The sequence below is a fragment of the Bos taurus genome, chromosome 2 (assembly GCF_002263795.3).
Source record: "Bos taurus isolate L1 Dominette 01449 registration number 42190680 breed Hereford chromosome 2, ARS-UCD2.0, whole genome shotgun sequence".
Classification (NCBI taxonomy): Eukaryota; Metazoa; Chordata; class Mammalia; order Artiodactyla; family Bovidae; genus Bos; species Bos taurus.
Genome location: NC_037329.1, coordinates 116,214,032 through 116,235,295, shown reverse-complemented (window position 1 = coordinate 116,235,295; position 21,264 = coordinate 116,214,032). Strand labels below are relative to the sequence as shown.

The 21,264-nt window shown below is 40.1% G+C and overlaps 1 protein-coding gene across 7 annotated transcripts in view; it reads left to right on the top strand.

The window, feature by feature from the left end:
- SPHKAP (SPHK1 interactor, AKAP domain containing) overlaps window positions 1–21,264 on the top strand; it is a 191,744-nt gene that overhangs the window by 41,848 nt on the left and 128,632 nt on the right. For 6 of the 7 annotated variants that reach the window (XR_009492053.1, XR_009492054.1, XM_024981754.2 and 3 more), the window contains exon 2: window positions 13,854–13,959. Coding sequence is in view for 5 of the 7 variants with exons in the window: in XM_059879147.1 (XP_059735130.1) it covers window positions 13,854–13,959 (106 nt within the window). In the remaining 2 variants the exon portion in view is untranslated. The remainder of the gene's footprint in view (window positions 1–13,853; window positions 13,960–21,264) is intronic. The other variant, XM_059879150.1, reaches the window with a different exon arrangement.

Here is a 21,264-nt window from a genome sequence, read left to right as displayed (position 1 = left end):
ACTGGATATGTCTGATGGATTTAAGGGTTGCCTGAATGAAAAAGTCTTCATTGAACAGTGTTTGATATAATTTAACACTGAAAATAAAAATAAAAAAAACTACCAACCATTGGTGTTTACAAATTATATCCCACATGAGGTAATAATTCTATTTTTAAATGATCAATATTGATTTCAGTTCAGTTCAGTTGCACAGTCATGTCTGACTCTTTGTGACCCAGTGAATCACAGCACGCCAGGCCTCCCTGTCCATCACCAACTTCCGGAGTTCACTCAAACTCACGTCCATCGAGTAGGTGATGCCATCCAACCATCTCATCCTCTGTCGTCCCCTTCTCCTCCTGCCCCTAATCCCTCCTAGAATCAGAGTCTTTTCCAATGAGTCAATTCTTCACATGAGGTGGCCAAAGTATTGGAGTTTCAGCTTCAGCATCAGTCCCTCCAATGAACGCCCAGGACTGATCTCCTTTAGGATGGACTGGTTGGATCTCCTTGCAGTTCAAAGGATTCTCAAGAGTCTTCTCCAACACCACAGCTCAAAAGCATAAATTCTTCAGTGCTCGGCTTTCTTCCCAGTCCAACTCTCACATCCATACATGACCACTGGAAAAACCATAGCCTTGACTAGACAGACCTTTGTTGGCAAAGTAATGTCTCTGCTTTTCAATATGCTATCTAGGTTGGTCATAACTTTCCTTTCAAGGAGTAAGCGTCTTTTAATTTCATGGCTGCAGTCACCATCTGCAGTGATTTTGGATCCCCAAAAAATAAAGTTTGACACTGTTTCCACTGTTTCCTGATCTATTTCCCATGAAACGATGGGACCAGATGCCATGATCTTCGTTTTCTGAATGTTGAGCTTTAAGCCATCTTTTTCACTCTCCACTTTCACTTTCATCAAGAGGCTTTTTAGTTCCTCTTCACTTTCTGCCATAAGGGGGGTGTCATCTGCATATCTGAGGTTATTGATATTTCTCCCGCAAATCTTGATTCCAGCTTGTGCTTCTTCCAGCCCAGTGTTTCTCATGATGTACTCTGCATAGAAGTTAAATAAGCAGGGTGACAATATACAGCCTTGACGTACTCCTTTTCCTATTTGGAACCAGTCTGTTGTTCCATGTCCAGTTCTAACTGTTGCTTCCTGATCTGCATACAGATTTCTCAAGAGGCAGGTCAGGTGGTCTGGTATTCCCATCTCTTTCAGAATTTTCCACAGTTGATTGTGATCCACACAGTCAAAGCTTTGGCATAGTCAATAAAGCAGAAATAGATGTTTTTCTGGACACTCTTGCTTTTTCGATGATCCAGCAGATGTTGGTAATTTGATCTCTGGGTTCTTCTGCCTTTTCTAAAACCAGCTTGAACATCTGGAAGTTAGCAGTTCACATATTGCTGAAGCCTGGTGAGGAGAATTTTGAGCATTACTTTACTAGCGTGTGAGATGAGTGCAATTGTGCAGTACTTTGAGCATTCTTTGGCATTGCCTTTCTTTGGGATTGGAATGAAAACTGACCTTTTCCAGTCCTGTGGCCACTGCTGAGTTTTCCAAATTTGCTGGCATATTGAGTGCAGCACTTTCATAGCATCATCTTTCAGGATTTGGAATAGCTCAACTGGAATTCCATCACCTCCACTAGCTTTGTTCATAGTGATGCTTTCTAAGGCCCACTTGACTTCACATTCCAGGATGTCTGGCTCTAGGTGAGTGATCACACCATCTTGATTATCTGGGTCATGAAGATCTTTTTTGTACAGTTCTTCTGTGTATTGTTGCCACCTCTTCTTAATATCTTCTGCTTCTGTTAGGTCCATACCATTTCTGTCCTTTATCAAGCCCATCTTTGCATGAAATGTTCCCTTGGTATCTCTAATTTTCTTGAAGAGAACCCTAGTCTTTCCCATTCTGTTGTTTTCCTCTATTTCTTTGCATTGATCGCTGAGGAAGGCTTTCTTATCTCTTCTTGCTATTCTTTGGAACTCTACATTCAGATATTTTTATATTTCCTTTTCTCATTTGCTTTTCGCTTCTCTTCTTTTCACAGCTATTTGTAAGGCCTCCTCAGACAGCCATTTTGCTTTTTTGCATTTCTTTTCCATGGGATGGTCTTGATCCCTGTCTCCTGTACAATGTCACGAACCTCTGTCCATAGTTCATCAGGCACTCTATCTGTCAGATCTAGGCCCTTAAATCTATTTCTCACTTCCACTGTATAATCATCAAGGATTTGATTTAGGTCATACCTGGATGGTCTAGTGGTTTTCCCCACTTTCTTCAATTTAAGTCTGAATTTGGCAATAAGGAGTTCATGATATGAGCCACAGTCAGCTCCTGGTCTTGTTTTTTGCTGACTGTATAGAGCTTCTCCATCTCTGGCTACAAAGAATATAATCAATCTGATTTCTGTGTTGACTATCTGGTGATGTCCATGTTTAGAGTCTTCTCTTGCGTTGTTGGAAGATGGTGTTTGCTATGACCAGTGCATTGTCTTGGCAAAACTCTATTAGCCTTTGTCCTGCTTCATTCCATACTCCAAGGTCAAATTTGCCTGTTAGTCCAGGTGTTTCTTGACTTCCTACTTTTGCATTCCAGTCCCCTATAATGAAAAGGACATCTTTTTTGGGTGTTAGTTCTAAAAGGTCTTGTAGGTCTTCATAGAACCGTTCATTGTCAGCTTCTTCAGTGTTACTGGTTGGGGCATAGGCTTGGATTACTGTGATATTGAATGGTTTGCCTTGGAAACGAACAGAGATCATTCTGTCGTTTTTGAGATTGCATCCAAGTACTGCATTTCGGACTCTTTTGTTGACCATGATGGCTACTCCATTTCTTCTAAGGGATTCCTGCCCACAGTAGTAGATATAATGGTCATCTGAGTTAAATTCACCCATTCCAGTCCATTTTAGTTCTCTGATTCCTAGAATGTTGACGTTTACTCTTGCCATCTCCTGTTTGACTACTTCCAATTTGCCTTGATTCATTGACCTGACATTCCAGGTTCCTATGCAATATTGCTCTTTACAGCATCGGACCTTGCTTCTATCACAAGTCGCATCCACAACTGGGTATTGTTTTTGCTTTGGCAAAACAATATTGAATTAGAGTACAGCTAATTTGTGCTTGTGCTCAGTCATGTCCTACTCTTTCAGCTCAGATGGTAAAGAATCTGCCTGCAATGAAGGAGACCTGGATTCAGTCCCGGGGTCAGGAAGTTCCCCTGGAGATGGGAATGGTGACCCACCCTAGTATTCTTGTCTGGAGAATTCAATTCCAATGACATAGGAGCCTGGCAGGCTACAGTCCATGGGATTAAGAAGAGTCGGACAAGACTGAGCAACTAACAATCACAATTTGTGCTTGTGCTCAGTCGTGTCCAACTCTGCAACCCCATGGACTGTAGTCCACCAGGCTCCTCTGTCCATGGAATTTTCCAGGCAAGAATGCTGGAATGGGTTGCCATTTCCTCCTCCAGGGAGTCTTCCTGACTCAGAGATCAAACCCACATTTCCTATTCTCCTGCATTGGCAGCATCACAAGGCTGAGATTTCTGATTCATGAACAGTGTAATGAACTTGACTAAAGATTGGCCAGGGAGGGAGTATTTATCAATAGATTGGTCAGAAGATTAAAACAGTGGAATAATTTTTAGGCTCCAAAATCACTGCAGATGGTGATTGCAGCCATGAAATTAAAAGATACTTACTGCTTGCAAGGAAAGTTATGACCAACCTAGATGGCATATTGAAAAGCAGAGACATTACTTTGCCAACAAAGGTCCATCTAGTCAAGGCTATGGTTTTCCCAGTAGTCATGTATGGATGTGAGAATTGGACTGTGAAGAAAGCTGAGTGCCGAAGAATTGGTGTTTCTGAGCTGTGGTGTTGGAGAAGACTCTTTAGAGTCCCTTGGACTGCAAGGAGATCCAACCAGTCGATTCTAAAGGAGATCAGTCCTAGGCATTCTTTGGAAGGAATGATGCTAAAGCTGAAACTCCAATACTTTGGCCACCTCATGCGAAGAGTTGACTCATTGAAAAATGAGTCCCTCTGAGGCTGGGAGGGATTGGGGGCAGGAGGAGAAGGGGACGACAGAGGATAAGATGGCTGGATGGCATCACCAATTCGATGGATGTGAGTTTGAGTGAACTCCAGGAGTTGGTGATGGACAGGGAGGCCAGGATTCATGCGATTCATGGGGTCACAAAGAGTCGGACACGACTGAGTGACTGAACTGGTCAGAAGATGAAGAAATTTACACATCATGTGATTTTTAAAGCAAATCAGTTTTAATGTAATTTATTTAAAATGTAAAGAACAAATCAAAAAAAACATTCACCCATTTCTTCCACCTACCGCTCCCTTTTGTTTTATAGATGCAGATGATATAGATATAGATAAATACACATATATACATGTATGTTTTCAATTCCACATATAAGAGAGATTGTACAAATAGTATTTGTCTTTCTTTGACTTATTTCATTTAGCATAATGCCCTCAAGTTTCATCCATGTCATTGCAAATGCCAAGATTTCATTTGTTTTTATGGCTGAATAATATTCCAGTTTCTGTGTGCATGTATGCATGCATGCTATGTGTTTGTATTCATCCATCCATTGATTCATGTACTTAGTATGTGTTGGCTATTGTAAATAATGCTGCAATGAACATGAGGTGCATATATCTTTTCAAATGAGTGTTTTTGTTCTGTTTGGGGAAATGCCCAAAGGTGGAATTGCAGGATCATGTGGTACTTTTATTTATAATTTTTTGTGGAAACTGCATACTGTTCTCCATAAGTGACTGCATCAATTTACATCTCACCAACAGTGTACTGGTGTTCCCTTTTCTCCATATCCTCTCCAATATTTGCTATTTTGTCTGTTAGTCATTCTAACAGGTATGAAGTGATATCTCTTTGTTATTTTGATTTGCATGTCCTTGGTGATTAATGATGTAGTGCATCTGTTCATTGGTCATCTGTATTCTGATCTGCCTCCTTTTTAACTGGGCTGTTCATTTTCTTGCTATTGAATATTATGAGTTCTTTGCATATTTTGGATATTAGCCCCTTATTGGATATATGATTTGCACATATTTTCTCCCTTCCTGTAGGTTGCATTTTTATTCTGTTGATGGTTTCCTTTGCTGTGCAGAATGTTTTTAATTTATTTTTGCTTTTTTGGTTTCATTTTTGGTGTCAGATTTTTAAAAATCCTCTATGAGCTTACTGCCTTTATTTTCTTCTGGGAGTGTTATGATTTCAGGTCTTATTTTCAAGTCTTTAATCTATTTCAAGTTAATTTTTGTATATGATATAAGGTAGTGGGGGGCTTCCCTCATAGCTCAGCTGGTAAAGAACCCACCTGCAACACAGGAGACCCGGTTCAATTCCTGGGTCTGGAAGATCCCTGGTGAAGGGATAGGCAACCCACTCCGATATTCATGGGCTTCCCTGGTGGCCCAGCTGATAAAGAACATGCCTGCAATGCGGAAGACCTGGGTTTGATCCCTGGGTTGGGAAGATCCCCTGGAGGAGGGCACGGCAACCCACTCCAGTATTCTTGCCTGGAGAATTCCCATGGACAGAGGAGCCTGTGAACTGCAGTCCATGGGATCTCAAAGAGTTAGGCATGACTGAGAGACTAAGCACAGCACAGCATAAGGTAGGGCATCCAGTTTCATACTTTTTCATGTGGCTGTTCCATTTTTCAATACCATTTACTGAAGAAACTGCCTTTTCTACATTGTATAGTCTTGGCTCCTTTGTCATGGATTAATTGACCCTATATAAGTGCATTTACTTGTGGTGCTGTATTCTGTTCCAGTAATCTCTGTGTCTGTTTTTCATGCTAAGATCACACTGTTTTATAGGTGTTTGTAATATAGTTTGAAATCAGAGAGTATGATGCCTCCAGCTTTGTTCTTTCTCAAGGTTGCTTTGGGTTTTCAGTTTTCCAAAAACATATCAGTTTTAGAAAGACTGACCTAAACCCCTTTTCTTCATCTAACAAATGAATCCCTTTAGATAAGGATAAAATAAGGACATTCACTTTAGCAAACTTTCATTTTGAACCACACAAATGTGTATTTTAAAATCCTCTAAATTCTAGGTTGTGGCATGTTGTTAAACTGGTTTTAACAAAGGGCACTTGATTTCTTACTCAAAATCCCTTCTGATAGATAGGAGCTTTTATTTTTCTTCTGGTGTTGAGATTAAAGGATTTAGTATAAGGCCCAAAAATAGATATCCTTAATAGGATTGAGACAATCAAACCAATTACCATATTTTACTAAGAGCATTCTTCATGTGGGGGAGAAGCTAAGAATAAACCTTAGCTCTTAGAATCTTCAAATTGTCTAACTTTCACTGTGTTTACTTGACTTCGACAACAACAGCAGCAGCAGGATCCCTTTTTGTTAGAATTATCCTGGGAAATTCTTTAAATTATCTTTTCAGATGTAGCTTATCTCACCATCTGTCACCACGGCAGGAAATTTAGCATTGAACTCAAACACTCTTCAGTGCATAATCTTTTGAGGTCAACCAGGATGCTCAGAAAGATAAGGAAAAACAACATTGATAAACACTAATTGAGCATCCATCACTGCCTAGTGCTATCCTAGGTGGTCCCTAACAGTGAAAGCACTATTTATAGCCTAAACAGGGAGACAGACAAACATTATGCAATTATGTATCATTTTGACAAGTGCTGTCATAGGACAAGTGCTATTGAAACTCACAAGAGTATCTATCTCATTTCTTGGGTTGAGTTGAGATTGGGAAGATGAGGGTGGAGGAAATGTGAGGGTGTGGATGTGAGTGTGCGGTGTGTATGCATGTGCGTGCATTGGGCATTGGAGGTTGGAGAGGAGCGGTGGTCTCCTTAGCAGAGAGAGGGGAAGAAAGAGGTGCAAGAGGTGATTTATAAATGGAGACTCAAAGGATAGAGTAGAGATTATTCTGAAGGAAGCAGGGGTGTGGGCTGGGGTGGGGGGTGGGTACAGGAAGGGTGTTTCTTTTTAATTGGGGTATAGTTGCTTTACAATGTTGTGTTAGTTTCTGCTATACAGTGAAATGAATCAGTTATATGTACACACATATCCCAGTGAAAAAGCAGGCTTAAGACTAAATATTAAAAAAAAAAACATAAGATCATAGCATCTGCCCCCAATACTACATGCAGATTTCCTCTTCTTGGGCTCCAAAGTCACTCTGGACGGTGACCGCAGCCATGAAATTAGAAGACGGTTGCTTCCTGGCAGGAAAGCGATGACAAACCTAGATAGTGTATTGAAAAGCAGAGACATTACTCTGCCAACAAAGGTCCATACAATCAAGAGTATGGTCTTCCCAGTGGTCAGGTACAGTTGTGAGAGCTGGACCGTGAAAAAGCCAGAACTCCAAGTAACTGATGCCTTCGAATTGTGGAGCTGGAGAAGACCCTGAAAGCCCCTTGGACGACAAGGAGATCAAACTGGTCAATCTTAAGGGAGATCAACCCTGAATATTCACTGGAAGAACTGATGCGAAATCTCCAGTATTTTGGTCACCTGCTACAAACAGATGACTTATTGGAAAAGTCCCTGATGCTGGGAAAGATTGAGGGGAGAAGGAGAAAAGGGCATCAGAGGATGAGATGACTGGACAGTGTCACCAATGCAATGAACATGAACTTGGGCAAACTCTGGGAGATGGTGAGGGACAGGGAGGCCTGGCGTGCTGCAGTCCTTGGGGTTGCAGAGAGTTGGACATGACTGGATGACTGAACAACAGTCCCCTCCCTTTTGGACCTCCCTCCCACCCCACCTCCATCCCATCCATCTAGGTCATCACAGAGCACCAAGCTGAGCTCCATGCGCTGTACAGCAGCTTCCCACTGGCTATCAGTTTTACACATGGCAAGGGATATATGTGAATCCCAATCTCCCAGTTCATCTCACACCTGCTACCCTGTCTCCATGTGTCTGTTCCCTACGTCTGCAAATACATTCCTATTCCTGCCCTGAAGATAGGTTCATCTGTACATTTCTAAAAGAAGTGATATCATGTGCAAAGACGCAAGGGCAAAAACAATATAAATTTAACTTAAGACCTTGGATAAATGCTTCTCAAGCTTTAATGAGAATGTGAATCCCATGAGTTTAGTGTCAAAATGCAGATCTGATTCAGTAGCTCTAGGGCAGGTCATGAGATCCTGGGTAGCAACAAGCTTCCAAGAGTGCTGCGGGTACATAGACTGAACTTCGAGTAGCAACATAAACTACTGTTTCCAGTAGTGGGTCCCTTCATTCTCTGGTGAAATCACTGAATACTCCTTAAGCTATTTTCACCACTAATGGTTGACCTACTTATTAACATTGCATGAGCCATTGATTGCAGTGTGGTGGCAACTCAGGATCTCATTGATATATGACATTGTTCTACAAAGGTGTCTGCTTCTCCTCCTATAATACTTTTAAAGCCACTACTTTAAATTCTGCGTTGGTGCTTTCCTTCCTACCTTGATCTTCCTCCTCACTGAAATGCATTTAGCAGTTTCAGCATGAAACCAGACAGAAAGGATGTGCTTAATAAATACTGTCAACACTTGTCAAAATCAAACAAAAATGTCCCAGGGAAGTATTTACATCCTTCCCCATTAAAAGCAAGTTATAAGGCTGTGCTATATCTTGACAGCAGTTCTTTTAATGCCAGTTTGTGCTCATTTTTGATAAATGCATGAGTTTCATGTTCTTGCCATTGCTGTCTCATCCTGTAGCAGCAAATGTTCTGCTTCTAGAGAGAAAACATTTTTGCAAATACTCTGAAAATTCCATCTCCTTCCCAAAGGCATGCGAATAGATTGAGCTGAGTTGTAGTCACCTACTGGAAACTTACATTCATGTCACGTGGTTTAAAAGATGTGCCTCTCTAGACATATTTTAGATATAGGCATCATTATATTGATTCATAATGTGTTTCGGGAGACCAGAAGATGCGTGGAGGACACATTTTTAATTTTGTTAATGCTATACATGGTTGCTGCTGCTGCTAAGTCACTTCAGTCGTGTCTGACTCTGTGTGACCCCATAAACGTCAGCCCACCAGGCTCTCCTGCCCCTGGGATTCTCCAGGCAAGAACACTGGAGTGGGTTGCCATTTCCTTCTCCAATGCATGAAAGTGAAAAGTGAAAGTGAAGTCGCTCAGTCATGTCCGACTCTTAGCAACCCCATGGACTGCAGCCTACCAGGCTCCTCCATTCATGGGATTTTCCAGGCAAGAGTACTGGAGTGGGATGCCATTGTCCTTAAACAAATGGAGCAAGACCTGCAGGCAAGCAACACTTTCAAATCCCCTTCTTCACCTTCACTTCTGACTAGGATCTCAATCTCACAATCATCTTAAAGACAGAAAGATTTTCATACCAGGATATATGTGGGTCAGTCAGTTCAGTTAAGTTGCTCAGTCGTGTCCGACTCTTTGTGACCCGATGGACTGCAGCATGCCAGGCCTCCCTGTCCATCACCAACTCCCAGAGCTTGCTCAACTTATGTTCATTGAGTCGGTGATGCCATCCAACCATCTCATCCTCTGTTGTCCCCTTCTCCTCCTGCCTTCAATCTTCCCCAATATCAGGGTCTCTTCCAGTGAGTCAGCTCTTCACATTAGGTGGCCAAAGTACTGGAGTTCCAACTTCAACATCAGTCCTTCCAATGAATATTCAGGACTTATTTCCTTTAGGATTGACTGGTTGGATCTCCTTGCAGTCAAACAGACTCTCAAGAGTCTTCCCCAACACCACAGTTCAAAAGCATCAATTTGGCACTCGGCTTTCTTTGTAGTCCAGCTCCCACATCCGTACGTGACTACTGGAGAAAACATAGCTTTGACTAGACGGACCTTTGTTGGCAGAGTAATGTCGCTGCTTTTTAACATGCTGTCTAGGGTGGTCATAGCTTTTCTTCCAAGGAGCAGAAATGTCCAGTTCTAACTGTTGGTCCACTTAGAGGTCCATACCATTTCTGTCCTTTATTGTGCCCATTTTTGTATGAAATGTTCTCTTGGTATCTCTAATTTTCTTGAAGAGATCTCTAGTCTTTCCCATTCTATTGTTTCCTTCTTTCTTTGCATTGATTACTGAGGAAGGCTTTCTTATCTCTCCTTGCTATTCTTTGGAACTCTGCATTCAAATGGATCTATCTTTACTTTTCTCCTTTGCCTTTGGTTTTTCTTCTTTTCTCGTTATTTGTAAGGCCTCCTCAGACAACCATTTTGCCTTTTTAGATTTCTTTTTCTTGGGGATGGTCTTTATCACTGCCTCCTGTACAGTGTCACGAACCTCTGTCCAAAGTTATTCAGGCACTCTGTCTATCAGATCTAATCATTTGAATCTATTTGTCACTTCCACTGTTTAATTGTGGAAAACAGTGGAAACTGAGAGACTTTATTCTGGGGGGCTCCAAAATCACTGCAGATGGTGACTGCAGCCATGAAATTAAAAGATGCTTCCTCCTTGGAAGAAAAGCTATGACCAACCTAGAGAGCATATTAAAAAGCAGAGACATTACTTTGCCAACAAAGGTCTGTCTAGTCAAAGCTCTGGTTTTTCCAGTAGTGAGAGGATATGAGAGTTGGACTATAAAGAAAGCTGAGTGCCAAAGAATTGATGCTTTTGAACTGTGGTATTGGAGAAGACTCTTGAGAGTCCCTTGGACTGCAAGGAGATCCAACCAGTCAATCCCAAAGGAAATCAGTCAGTATTCATTGGAAGGACTGATGTTGAAGCTGGAACTCCAATACTTTGGCCACCTGATTCGAAGAACTGACTCATTGGAAAAGACACTGATGTTGGGCAAGATTGAAGGCAGGGAGGAGAAGGGGATGACAGAGGATGAGATGGTTGGCATCAGTTGGCATCACCAACTCGATGGACATGAGTTTGAGAAAGCTCTGGGAGTTGGTGATGGACAGGGAGGCCTGATGTGCTGCAGTCCATGGGGTCACAAAGTGTTGGACACCACTGAGCAGAATTGAACTGAACCGCATAATTGTAAGGAATTTAATTTAGGTCATATGTGAATGGGGTCTAGTGGTTTTCAATACTTTCTTCAATTTAAGTCTGAATTTTGCAATAAGGAGTTCATGATCTGAGCCACAGTCAGCTCCACAGTCTTGTTTTTGCGGACTGTATAAAGCTTCTCCATCTATGGCTGCAAAGAATGTAATCAGTCTGATTTCGGTATTGACCATCTGGTGATCTGGTGACTTGGCATCTCTTCTTTCTCCTAGACTAACTCAGCAGTTAAACTTTTATGTGTATAATAATCACTATGGTACTGTGGCTACTCTCCCTGATGTCTCTGACAGTAAGGAATCTGCCTGCAGTGGGGGTGACCCGGGTTCGATCCCTGGGTCAGGAAGATCCCCTGGAGAAGAGAATGGCTATCCCCTCCAGTATTCTTGCCTGGAGAATTCCATGGACAGAGGAGCCTGGCAGGCTACAGTTCCTGGGGTCCCAATAGTCAGACACGGCTGAGCAATGTGGCTACTTGCAGCCATGTACAATGTGCTTTATGGGAAAACAAGGAGCTTCCACGGCTGATCTTTTACTCTAACCTAGGTTCCCTGATTTTGGACCTACCCAACGTTCCCTAAGTTAGATGTGATCCACCTTTAGAGAGATACCAATTGCTGAAGCTCTGTTTCTATTGTGTTTTGTATCAGGTTTGTGTCCACCTCATTTCTCAGCCTTCCTCCTTCCTACTCTCAGGACTGCTAACCCTGCAATGAGACATGGGGAATGTCCCAACACTGGACTTAAATCCTTTGGTGGCCTAGATGGAAGTGATCCTCCAGGTCACTGGAGATGCCTAATGGACATAGCAGAAGCAGGGCAGGCAGCTATGTAAACTCTTCCGCCTGTCTCTCTGAACTGCACACAGAGCTTTGACTGGCTCCCACTAAGAATAATAACTCAATTTCTTCTGAGTCATGGGCCAAGTTGTTACAGACCGTAGTTACCTTGGTCAGTGATCCTATCTTCCATGTGTAAATGATTTAGAATCTCACAATGATAACCTATTTGGTATAAAAGTCAAACTCTCCTGTGGCCGAGAAAGCATTCAGAAGGCCTGGAGCTGAGTTTGAGGGAGAATCACTTACTGACAGTGAGTAGGGTACAGGCCCTACATTGCAAGAAGACTGTAAAAACAGGGCTGAAAACTCAGACTGTCGATGATACTTTGAAAGTGAAGTCCAGAGCTAGCAGGGACCACACACTTGACTCCAAGCATTTCATTTATAAACGAAAAAGAGACAGACCCTGAAAAGCTAGGCAGTGTCTTGGCTCAGGCGTTAGAACCAGGATCTAGAGTCAGTTACCTTCTTCCTCTGTTTCCTGATCCCTCCCCCTCCTTCTTCCCTTTTCTTTCCTTCCTCTATCCCTTCCTTCCTTTCTTCCTTTCATCCTTCCTTTCCCAATCTTTCCCTAGTTCATCAAAAATAATATGGATGCTGTCTTTTCATTCTATTCCTCAAGGTGGCAGTTACTCAGAAAACACTATATAATGTTTAAAACAAAACAGACTTTACTTGAATTATTCTATAAAATTTTTACCCAAATTTTTGATCTGTTACAGAGCACCATCTGTGGTCATGTGAAAAAAGAATGTTATTCATAGTAGTTAATAACAGGAATACAAATGGACTACATGCATGCAATATTTGACTTATGGCTAATTGCAATGCAGTGAAAATTGACTAATTCAGAACCTCAGGCATGAGGCTTATAGGTTATTTAGAAACACAATGTTTATTTAACAGATCTTCTGTTTGGTGCTTCTTAATCTGAAGAAAAAAATTCTATATGTTGGGTTGATACTTACATAAAGAGTCATTAGACAATATTTCAAAAAATGTGTTTTAATGAATTGTACATGTTCTATGTAATCAACAACCACAAAAATAAAATATGTAGACTTGAGATATCAGTATACTTTCTTAAAATCTAGCTTTGCATATTTTCAGAAGAAAATTATTCAGCCTAATTTAAATATACAAGAAGCCCTCTGAATCTTAATATTTCTCAGCTCAGCTCAGTAAGTCACTCAGTCGTGCCTGACCCTTTGCAATCCCATGGCCTATACAGTCCATGGAATTCTCCAGGTCAGAATACTGGAGTGGGTAGCTGTTCCCTTCAATATTCTAAAACTATTTTCTAAAAATAATTTTGATTCTTATCATGTCTTGAGGCTGTAAGCAATTTCAGATCTTTTAAAATATGTATACACCCCTGTATATAGTCAAGCCCACCAAGACTTGACAGGAACAGGGGAGGAGGATTTAAGTCTAGAATTTTGGAGACAAGAAAGTTAAGATACTGTCTCCAGTCACAGGGATGATAAAGAGATGACCTGTGTTTTCTAAAGCTCATGTTCTTTTCATGGTACCACACTGCTTCCCAATTAAAATTGTTTTCCTCTCATTTGAAAAAATAATATGAGTATTTTTTATGTATTCATTTTGGCTGAGTAGAAATAATGTGACAATGGAAAGAACATTACTTGGGTTTTAAAACTGCCTGCTTAAGAAAATGTGTCAACTCTGCTAGAACTCATGCAGAGGTGTCCATCCACAGTCCGTGGAGGGCGATGGGTCACAATTTTATATTCAGAATGGACTAGGTCATCGCGGTTCCACCAAATACAAAAATGAAACCAGCAAGGAAACAAATATCAATGTCAGCAGAAGGTTTGCAGTGTCCAGCTCAATCTGAAAAGATGATTTTGCATAAAGCGCATTGTGCTTCTTTCTTTCTGAATATGCAGATGACTCACTGAATGTGTTCTCTTTTGTGTTTTGGGGAACAAACAGCAGCTTGGAGTCACCCCTGATGTACCAGGTTCCGGAAACGCAGCAGGGCAGCGCCAGCGCCAGCTCGGGAAGTAGCCTGGGCGGCTCCATCACTGCGTGTAAGAAGGTAACGCTGCCTCTAACACCGCTCTCTCTGAACTGATTGAGCTGATTGAACACTGGTTTGAGTTTTCAAGCACTTCTTCAAAAGCAGAAAGAGCAGTAAAACCACACAGCAAAATCATGCACAGTATGCTCATGGGGATAACCCCCTGATGATATTAAACATGTAATTCATGGAAATGATCAGAAAACTCAAGCATTTCAGAAAGGTCTGATTTAAAAATTCTAAGCCTCCAGTCATACACAACACCTCCAACCTTTTCTAGTAGCTCTTCCTAAACTTAACCATGGGTAAGGGCTTCTTGGATCTCCTTACAGAAAAATTTTCATGGATTTTGAATGGACTCAAACTTATTATAGTAAGCTCCTAAGTCTATATCTAAGAAAAATACATTCATGGCTGTTTTCCTTTAGCTGTTTTCTTAAAGGGGAGGGTACGCTTGGTTATTTTAATAGGAACAGAATTGCATTTCCTAGAGTAAAGATTTTAGAACTGATAAACAAATCTTGCTTTCAGACACTTGTAGAAAGTTGCCATTTGAACAACATAAAATCATCTAATTTAATGGTCCCATTTTTCAAGCCAACCTAACCCAATTTCAGGCCCAGAAATTTAAAGCCAAATGCTCACTTACCTATTTAATGCATTTGTCATTATTTGATGTTGAATTCCAGAGGAAAGTATATTTCTTTTCTTGAAAACAAAGAAAAATCACACTGGATTATTTCATTTATTGCTAAAAAAATTTCAATTATAAAGAATGCTTATGGTTATACATTAAGACAAATTATTTTACTGATCATGTTTTATATGTATATTTAATTATGATAACATAATGTACGTTATATATGCATATATATTTCAGTCTATTGATTACTGTTCTGAGTGAATCAGCAGTATTCACTGTTCATGTGATTTTGTATAGTTTTCAAGTACCAAAGAAAACAAATACCTTCAATAAAGAACATACATTGATTATTAAAAAAAAGTAGCATTAAACATAATCTTAAAAAAGTATTTGCATGCATATATTCATAACTAAATATAAAAATAAATGTGCCTGATTAATTAAGGCACACGTGTTATATAATCCTATCTTACTATCACGTGTTACATAATCCTATTTTCTCTCCTCTTATAAAATTCTTGTAGAGGATTCAAAGCTATAGATTCCAGATTTTAATGCAGAAAACTGAGGCCCTGTAACACAAACTGGTTTTGAGTTGCTTATGAAAGAACTAAAGCTGCAGGTTTCAGGCCCTAAATATGGTCTGTTCAGCTCTGTAACTCTAAATTATAAAGTCACCACCAGATGCTATATCTTTCATAAGGCTAAATTATTTTTAATTTATTCTAACTTTTGAATAACTCTATTTCTATTGATTAGAATTCCAGTGGCATTTAAAAGAAGGATTGAAGCCAGACTGCCTGAATTTGACACCCAGTTCTAGGATTACTAGTTGTGTGATTTTGAGCAAATTACCTCTTCATGCCTCAATTTGCTTATCTGAAAAAAGATATTATTACCCATTTCACAGGGTTGAGATGCAGATTCTTCAATGAGTGTATCAACAGGAAATGCTTAGAACAGTGCCTGGGATACTATATATATATTCAAAAATAAAGATTACCTATAACTAATATTAGTCTAACGAATGGTTTTATCAACTGGTAAACAGTGCCAGAAAAATTCAATATTAGCATTACCATGCTAAGATAGTTAGTACTTTATGATCTGTTATTTCAGTTATGCTTATTTCCCTAGAAAATAGTCATATTCATTTTTTTTTTAAATCATGTCTAGAAGCTAATGAACTAATAATAAAACCATTTGGGACTGAATAGCTTCTAGAAAAAGTAAAACAAATTCAATGATCTATTCTAAATGATCTATTATATATGCATATATATATATGATTTTAAGTTTTTGAATATAATTCTACTCATTCCACAATTATTTCTAGAACAACTGTTATTAGGCTGAACCATATAAAATTCGCTTTTTATTGATCATTTATCAAAAATGACCAAATATGGGTAATTTCATACAATCCAACCTAAATACATTTAAAATTTTGTTAGCTCCTAAGGAAAGATAGGGGCTTCCCTGGTGGCTCAAATGGTAAAGAATCTGCCTGCAATGCAGGAGACCTGTGTTCAATCCCTGGGTTGAGAAGATCCCCTGGAGAAGGGAATGGCAACCCACGCCAGTATTCTTTCCTGGAGAATTCCATGGACAGAGGATGCTGGCGGGCTACAGTCCTTGGGGTCACAAAGAGTGGGACAGGACTGAGTGACTAACACACACACACACACACACACGCATGCACACATGCACAGAAAGATACAAGGATAGATCACAAATGGCCCCCGCTCTAAAAGAATTTACAATATGGTTTGGGAGATTGTACTGGTTTCTGATGTGAAAAGTCAAGCAACAAATAATAAGTTAAATAATATAACTGCAGTGACATATCAAGATAGTATAAATTAGGTGACAGATGAACATTATGGGTATTTATAGCTGAGAACACAGAGAGACACTGGATTTGTAATAGACAACAACCTTCAAAAAGAGAAGTGGATGTTAATTCAGACTTTGAAGTGTGAATAAGATTTGAATAAGTGAAGAGATTATTCAACTAAATTTAAGAAGGTGGAGCCAAATTAATGTAGGAGAAGCCAATACTTTTGTGTATGGCAATATTTTTCTAATATTCATGGTACATTCCTTTCATTCTTAAGCTTATGTAAACATTGCATTTTAAGCCAATTTAGTAGCCTTATATGCCGTAGGTTATACACCATGTGGACTCTGATTGTTTTTCTCGCCTTCCAAAAAGTAGCTCACCAATATTTCTTCTTCTTTGTGTCAAGACCATGGCCCCACAATAAAAGGCATGAATATTGAAACTTAATTCCTTTATTTTATTTTTATATGTAACTACAGTTGATTTAAGTGATCATGATTATGTTTTCATTGCATTAATCACAGGTCACAGGATTGGGGAAGTAAGGATCTGTATGTTCACAATTGCACATATATGTTCTGTACAATAATTACAAAAAGAGTAAGGACAGTTCTGTCTTAGAAACAGCAAGACTGTCCAGCCAAATCTCTACTCTTCACAATGAATCAGCCTTCAGTAAGAGCAACACGGATAATTGAAATCTATTGGTAATTCCCCAAACTCATTTTATATAATAGCTTCATCTTCTTCTCCATCAAACCTTCTTATCAGAACTGACATATTGTTAAATTAACCAGTAGAAGAAATAAAACAAGGGTCCAAAAGATAATGCATTGGTTGAATAATCAGCCTCTGAAAAATTGCAAATTGACCAAATGCATTTCATATGCTGTATGCTTGATAGTGAATCTCTGAGGTTTTTGGAATCCTATCCAGGTTCAGTTGCTTTAGTTTCTTGTTGTTAAGGAAATATGTCACTGAATGCCATAGCTGTGAAAAGGCCATACCATTAGGAAAAAGAATTTAGTTGTCTTATTTGAAGGACCACTTCTTATTTAACTCCGTAATATATGTGTTTATTTGAGAGGGACTGTCTTTCCCCAGAGCTAAGATTACCATATCGTTCAATCACAGCTAATATATACTGTCCTGGCATTTTGTTGATAGAATCCCCTTTTGCTCTCAAAAATTCCCTGGTATGCACAGTGTCATATGATTATCCCAGCTCTAGCTTCAGAATTATTCTTTCTCTTCTTTCTCCCCTTCCTCTAAGTGCTATGAAAGTTATCAGATAAACTCACACTGCGGTGTTAGTAACTACACATCTTAATGTTGTTGTAACAAATAAAAATCTGTTTTTACTTAACTACTGCTACTGCTGAACTCGTATGATTATCACCTCCCTCGACTGACATTGGCAACTGAGCCTATAGAGCCTGGACACGATTTCAGAATTCTATTCTTCACAAAGCATCAATCCATCCAAGTTGCGATTTAAGCTAACTTTGATGTCACCCTAATTTAATGAGCACCAAGACCCATCTAATTCTGTTTCACTGACTATGCTAAAGCCTTTGACTGTGTGGATCACAACAGACTGTGGAAAATTCTTAAAGAGATGGGAATACTAGACCATCTTTCCTCCTTCCTGAGAAATCTGTATGCAGGTCAGGAAGCAACAGTTACAACTGAACATGGAACAACAGATTGGTTCCAAATAGGGAAAGGAGTACATTAAGGCTGTATATTGTCATCCTGCTTATTTAACTTACATGCAGAGTACATCATGCAAAATATTGGGCTGGATGAAGCAAAAGCTGGAATCAAGACCTCCGGGAGAAATTTCAACAACCTCAGATATACACATGATACCATTCTAATGGCAGAAAGTGAAGAGGAACTAGAGAGCCTCTTGGTGAAGGTGAAAAGAAGAGTGAAAAAGCTGGCCTAAAGCTCAACATTCAAAAAATGAAGATCATGGCTTCTGTTCCCATCACTTCATGGCAAATAGATGGGGAAACAATGGAAACAGTGACAGACTTTATTTTTTTTGGTCTCCAAAATCACTGCAGATGGTGACTGCAGCCATGAAATTAAAAGACGCTTGCTCCTTAGAAGAAAAGCTATCACAAACCTAAACAGTGTATTAAAAAGCAGAGACATTACTCTGCCCACAAAGGTCCATCTAGTCAAGGCTATGGTTTTTCCAGTAGTCATGTGAGAGTTGAGAGTTGTGAGAGTTGAACTATAAAGAAAGCTGAGCACCGAAGAATTGATGCTTTTGAACTCTGTTGTTGGAAATGATTCTTGAGAGTCCTTTGGACTGTAAGGAGATCAAGCCAATCAATCCTAAAGGAAATCAACCCTGACTATTCATTGGAAGGACTGATACTGAAGCTGAAGCTCAGTATCAGTCCTATACTTTGGCCACCTGATGTTGAAGAGCCTACTCATTAGAAAAGACCCTGAGGCAGAGAAACATTGAAGATAGGAGGAGAAGGGGACAACAGAGGATGAGATGGTTGGATGATGTCACCAATTCAATGAACATGAGTTTGAGCAAGCTCCAGGAGATGATGAAGGACAGAGAAGCCCGGCATGCTGCAATCCATTGAGTTGGAAAGAGTCAGACATGACTGAGTGACTGAACAACCACCAGACCCAGGGGAGTTTTAATGTATGCAGTGTTGTTGTTGTTCAGTTGCTAAGCATGTCCAACTCTTTGTGATCCCATGGACTGCAGCACACCAGGCTTCCCTGTCCTTCACTGTCTGCCGAAGTTTGCTCAGACTCATGTTTATTGAGTTGGTGATGGCATCCAATCATCTCATCCTCTGTTGCCCTCTTCTCCTGCCCTCAATCTTTCCTAGCATCAGGATCTTTTCCAATGAGTCAGCTCTTTCCATCCGGTGGCCAAAGTATTGCAGCTTCAACTTCAGCATCAGTTCTTCCAATGGATATTCAAGGTTGATTTCCTTTAGGATTGGTACGCAATATAATGCATTTAAATGATGAAATTCTAAATACTGCCGGGGAGAAAAAATGAGAGAAAGAAAGAAAGCTGCTGGTGAAGAGGGGACACTGGAGCCCTCCATGGTGTCTTTTAAAATTGTTTCTCACCTGGACATTCCCTGATGTTTCCTTCCCTTTTGGATAATTCCTCCTTACAAGACAAACACAACCACCTTTGTTAAACTGAATCATATGGATTTCCCTTTAAATAAGCTAAATTATAAATGTTATCCTTTTTTGTCTATTAAACACTAAATGAAATGTCCTTAATATTCTCTTTATAATAAATCAAAATCTTTTATCTAAAGGGAGGCAGTATGGGGAGGGAGGTGGGAGGGGGGTTCAGGATGGGGAACACGTGCACACCCGTGGCAGATTCATGTTAATGTATGGCAAAACCAATACAATATTGTAAAGTAATTAGCCTCCAATTAGAATAAATAAATTTATATTCTAAAAAATCACTAGCCAAAAAAAAAAAAAAAAAAAGGAGGGGGAGGAGACAGTAAAGTGCTGTGTAGCAAAGCTGAACTTGGAATCCAAAGTCCTGAGTCAAATTTCAGGTTTCTCGTTTTACTGTGTGATCTTAGACCAGTGATGTAACATCTCTGACTCAGATGTCTTAAGGGTTGGGAAGCCTTCATAACAACCCTTAAGACATCTGAGTCAGAGAAGTTACATCACGAGTCTAAGAGCTTGAACTTCCCTTGTAGCTCAGCTAGTAAAGAATCCACCTGCAATGCGGGAGACCTGAGTTCTATGCCTGGGTTGGGAAGATCCCTGGAGAAGGGAAAGGCTGCCCACTCCAGTATTCTGGCCTGGAGAATTCCATGGACTGTGTAGCCCATGGTGTTGCAAAGAGTTGGACAGGGCAGAGCGACATCCATTTCCACTTCACTTTGACTGGTTGCTCAGTGGTAAAGATTCCACCTGCCAGTGCAGGAAACAAGGGCCTGACTCCTGGGTTGAATAGATCCCCTGGAGGTAGGAAATGGCAACTCACTCCAGTATTCTTGCCTGGGAAATCCCATGGACAGAGGATCCTGACAGGCTACATACAGTTCATGGGGTTTGCAAAGAGGTGGACACGACTTAGTGACTGACAACAACAACATGACATTTATATGCCAAAAGCTTTGTGTAAGTCTTTAGTACATAATTCATGCTTAACAAAAATTAATTTTTTAACCAAAAAATAAATAATCTTTTGTTGTTGTTTAGTTGCTAAGTCATATCTGACTCTTTTTGGACCCCATGGACTGTAGCCCACCAGGCTTCACTTTCCATGGGATTTCCCAAGCAAAAATACTGGTGTGTGTTGCCATTTCTTTGGGGGATATTCCTTACCCAGGGATCGAACTCACATCTCCTGCATTAGTAGGTGGATTCTTTACCATTGAGCCACCAAAGAAGCCCACAGGGTAAAATTTATTTAAGTAGAATTGACAAACTAATCTGGATGTACCACGCAATGTGCTTTCACTGTGTTGATATCTGTTGGAGTCTTCTCTAGTTTGAAAACATTATGAAAGTGAATTGAAAGTGCTAGTCACTCAGTCATGTCTGACTCTTTATGACCCCAGGGACTGTAGCCCACCAGGCTCCTTTGTCCATGGAATTCTCCAGGCAAGAATACTAGAGTGGGTAGCCATCACTTTCTCCAGTGGATCTTCCTGTTCCAGACATCAAACTGGAGTCTCCTGCATTGCAGGCGGATTCTTTACCATCTGAGCCATCAAGGAAGCCCCTTGAAAGCACTATAGTCGATGTCATATGTCCACAAGAGCAGGGCATTTTTGATTCATCATCAAAAGTCTGCTTTACA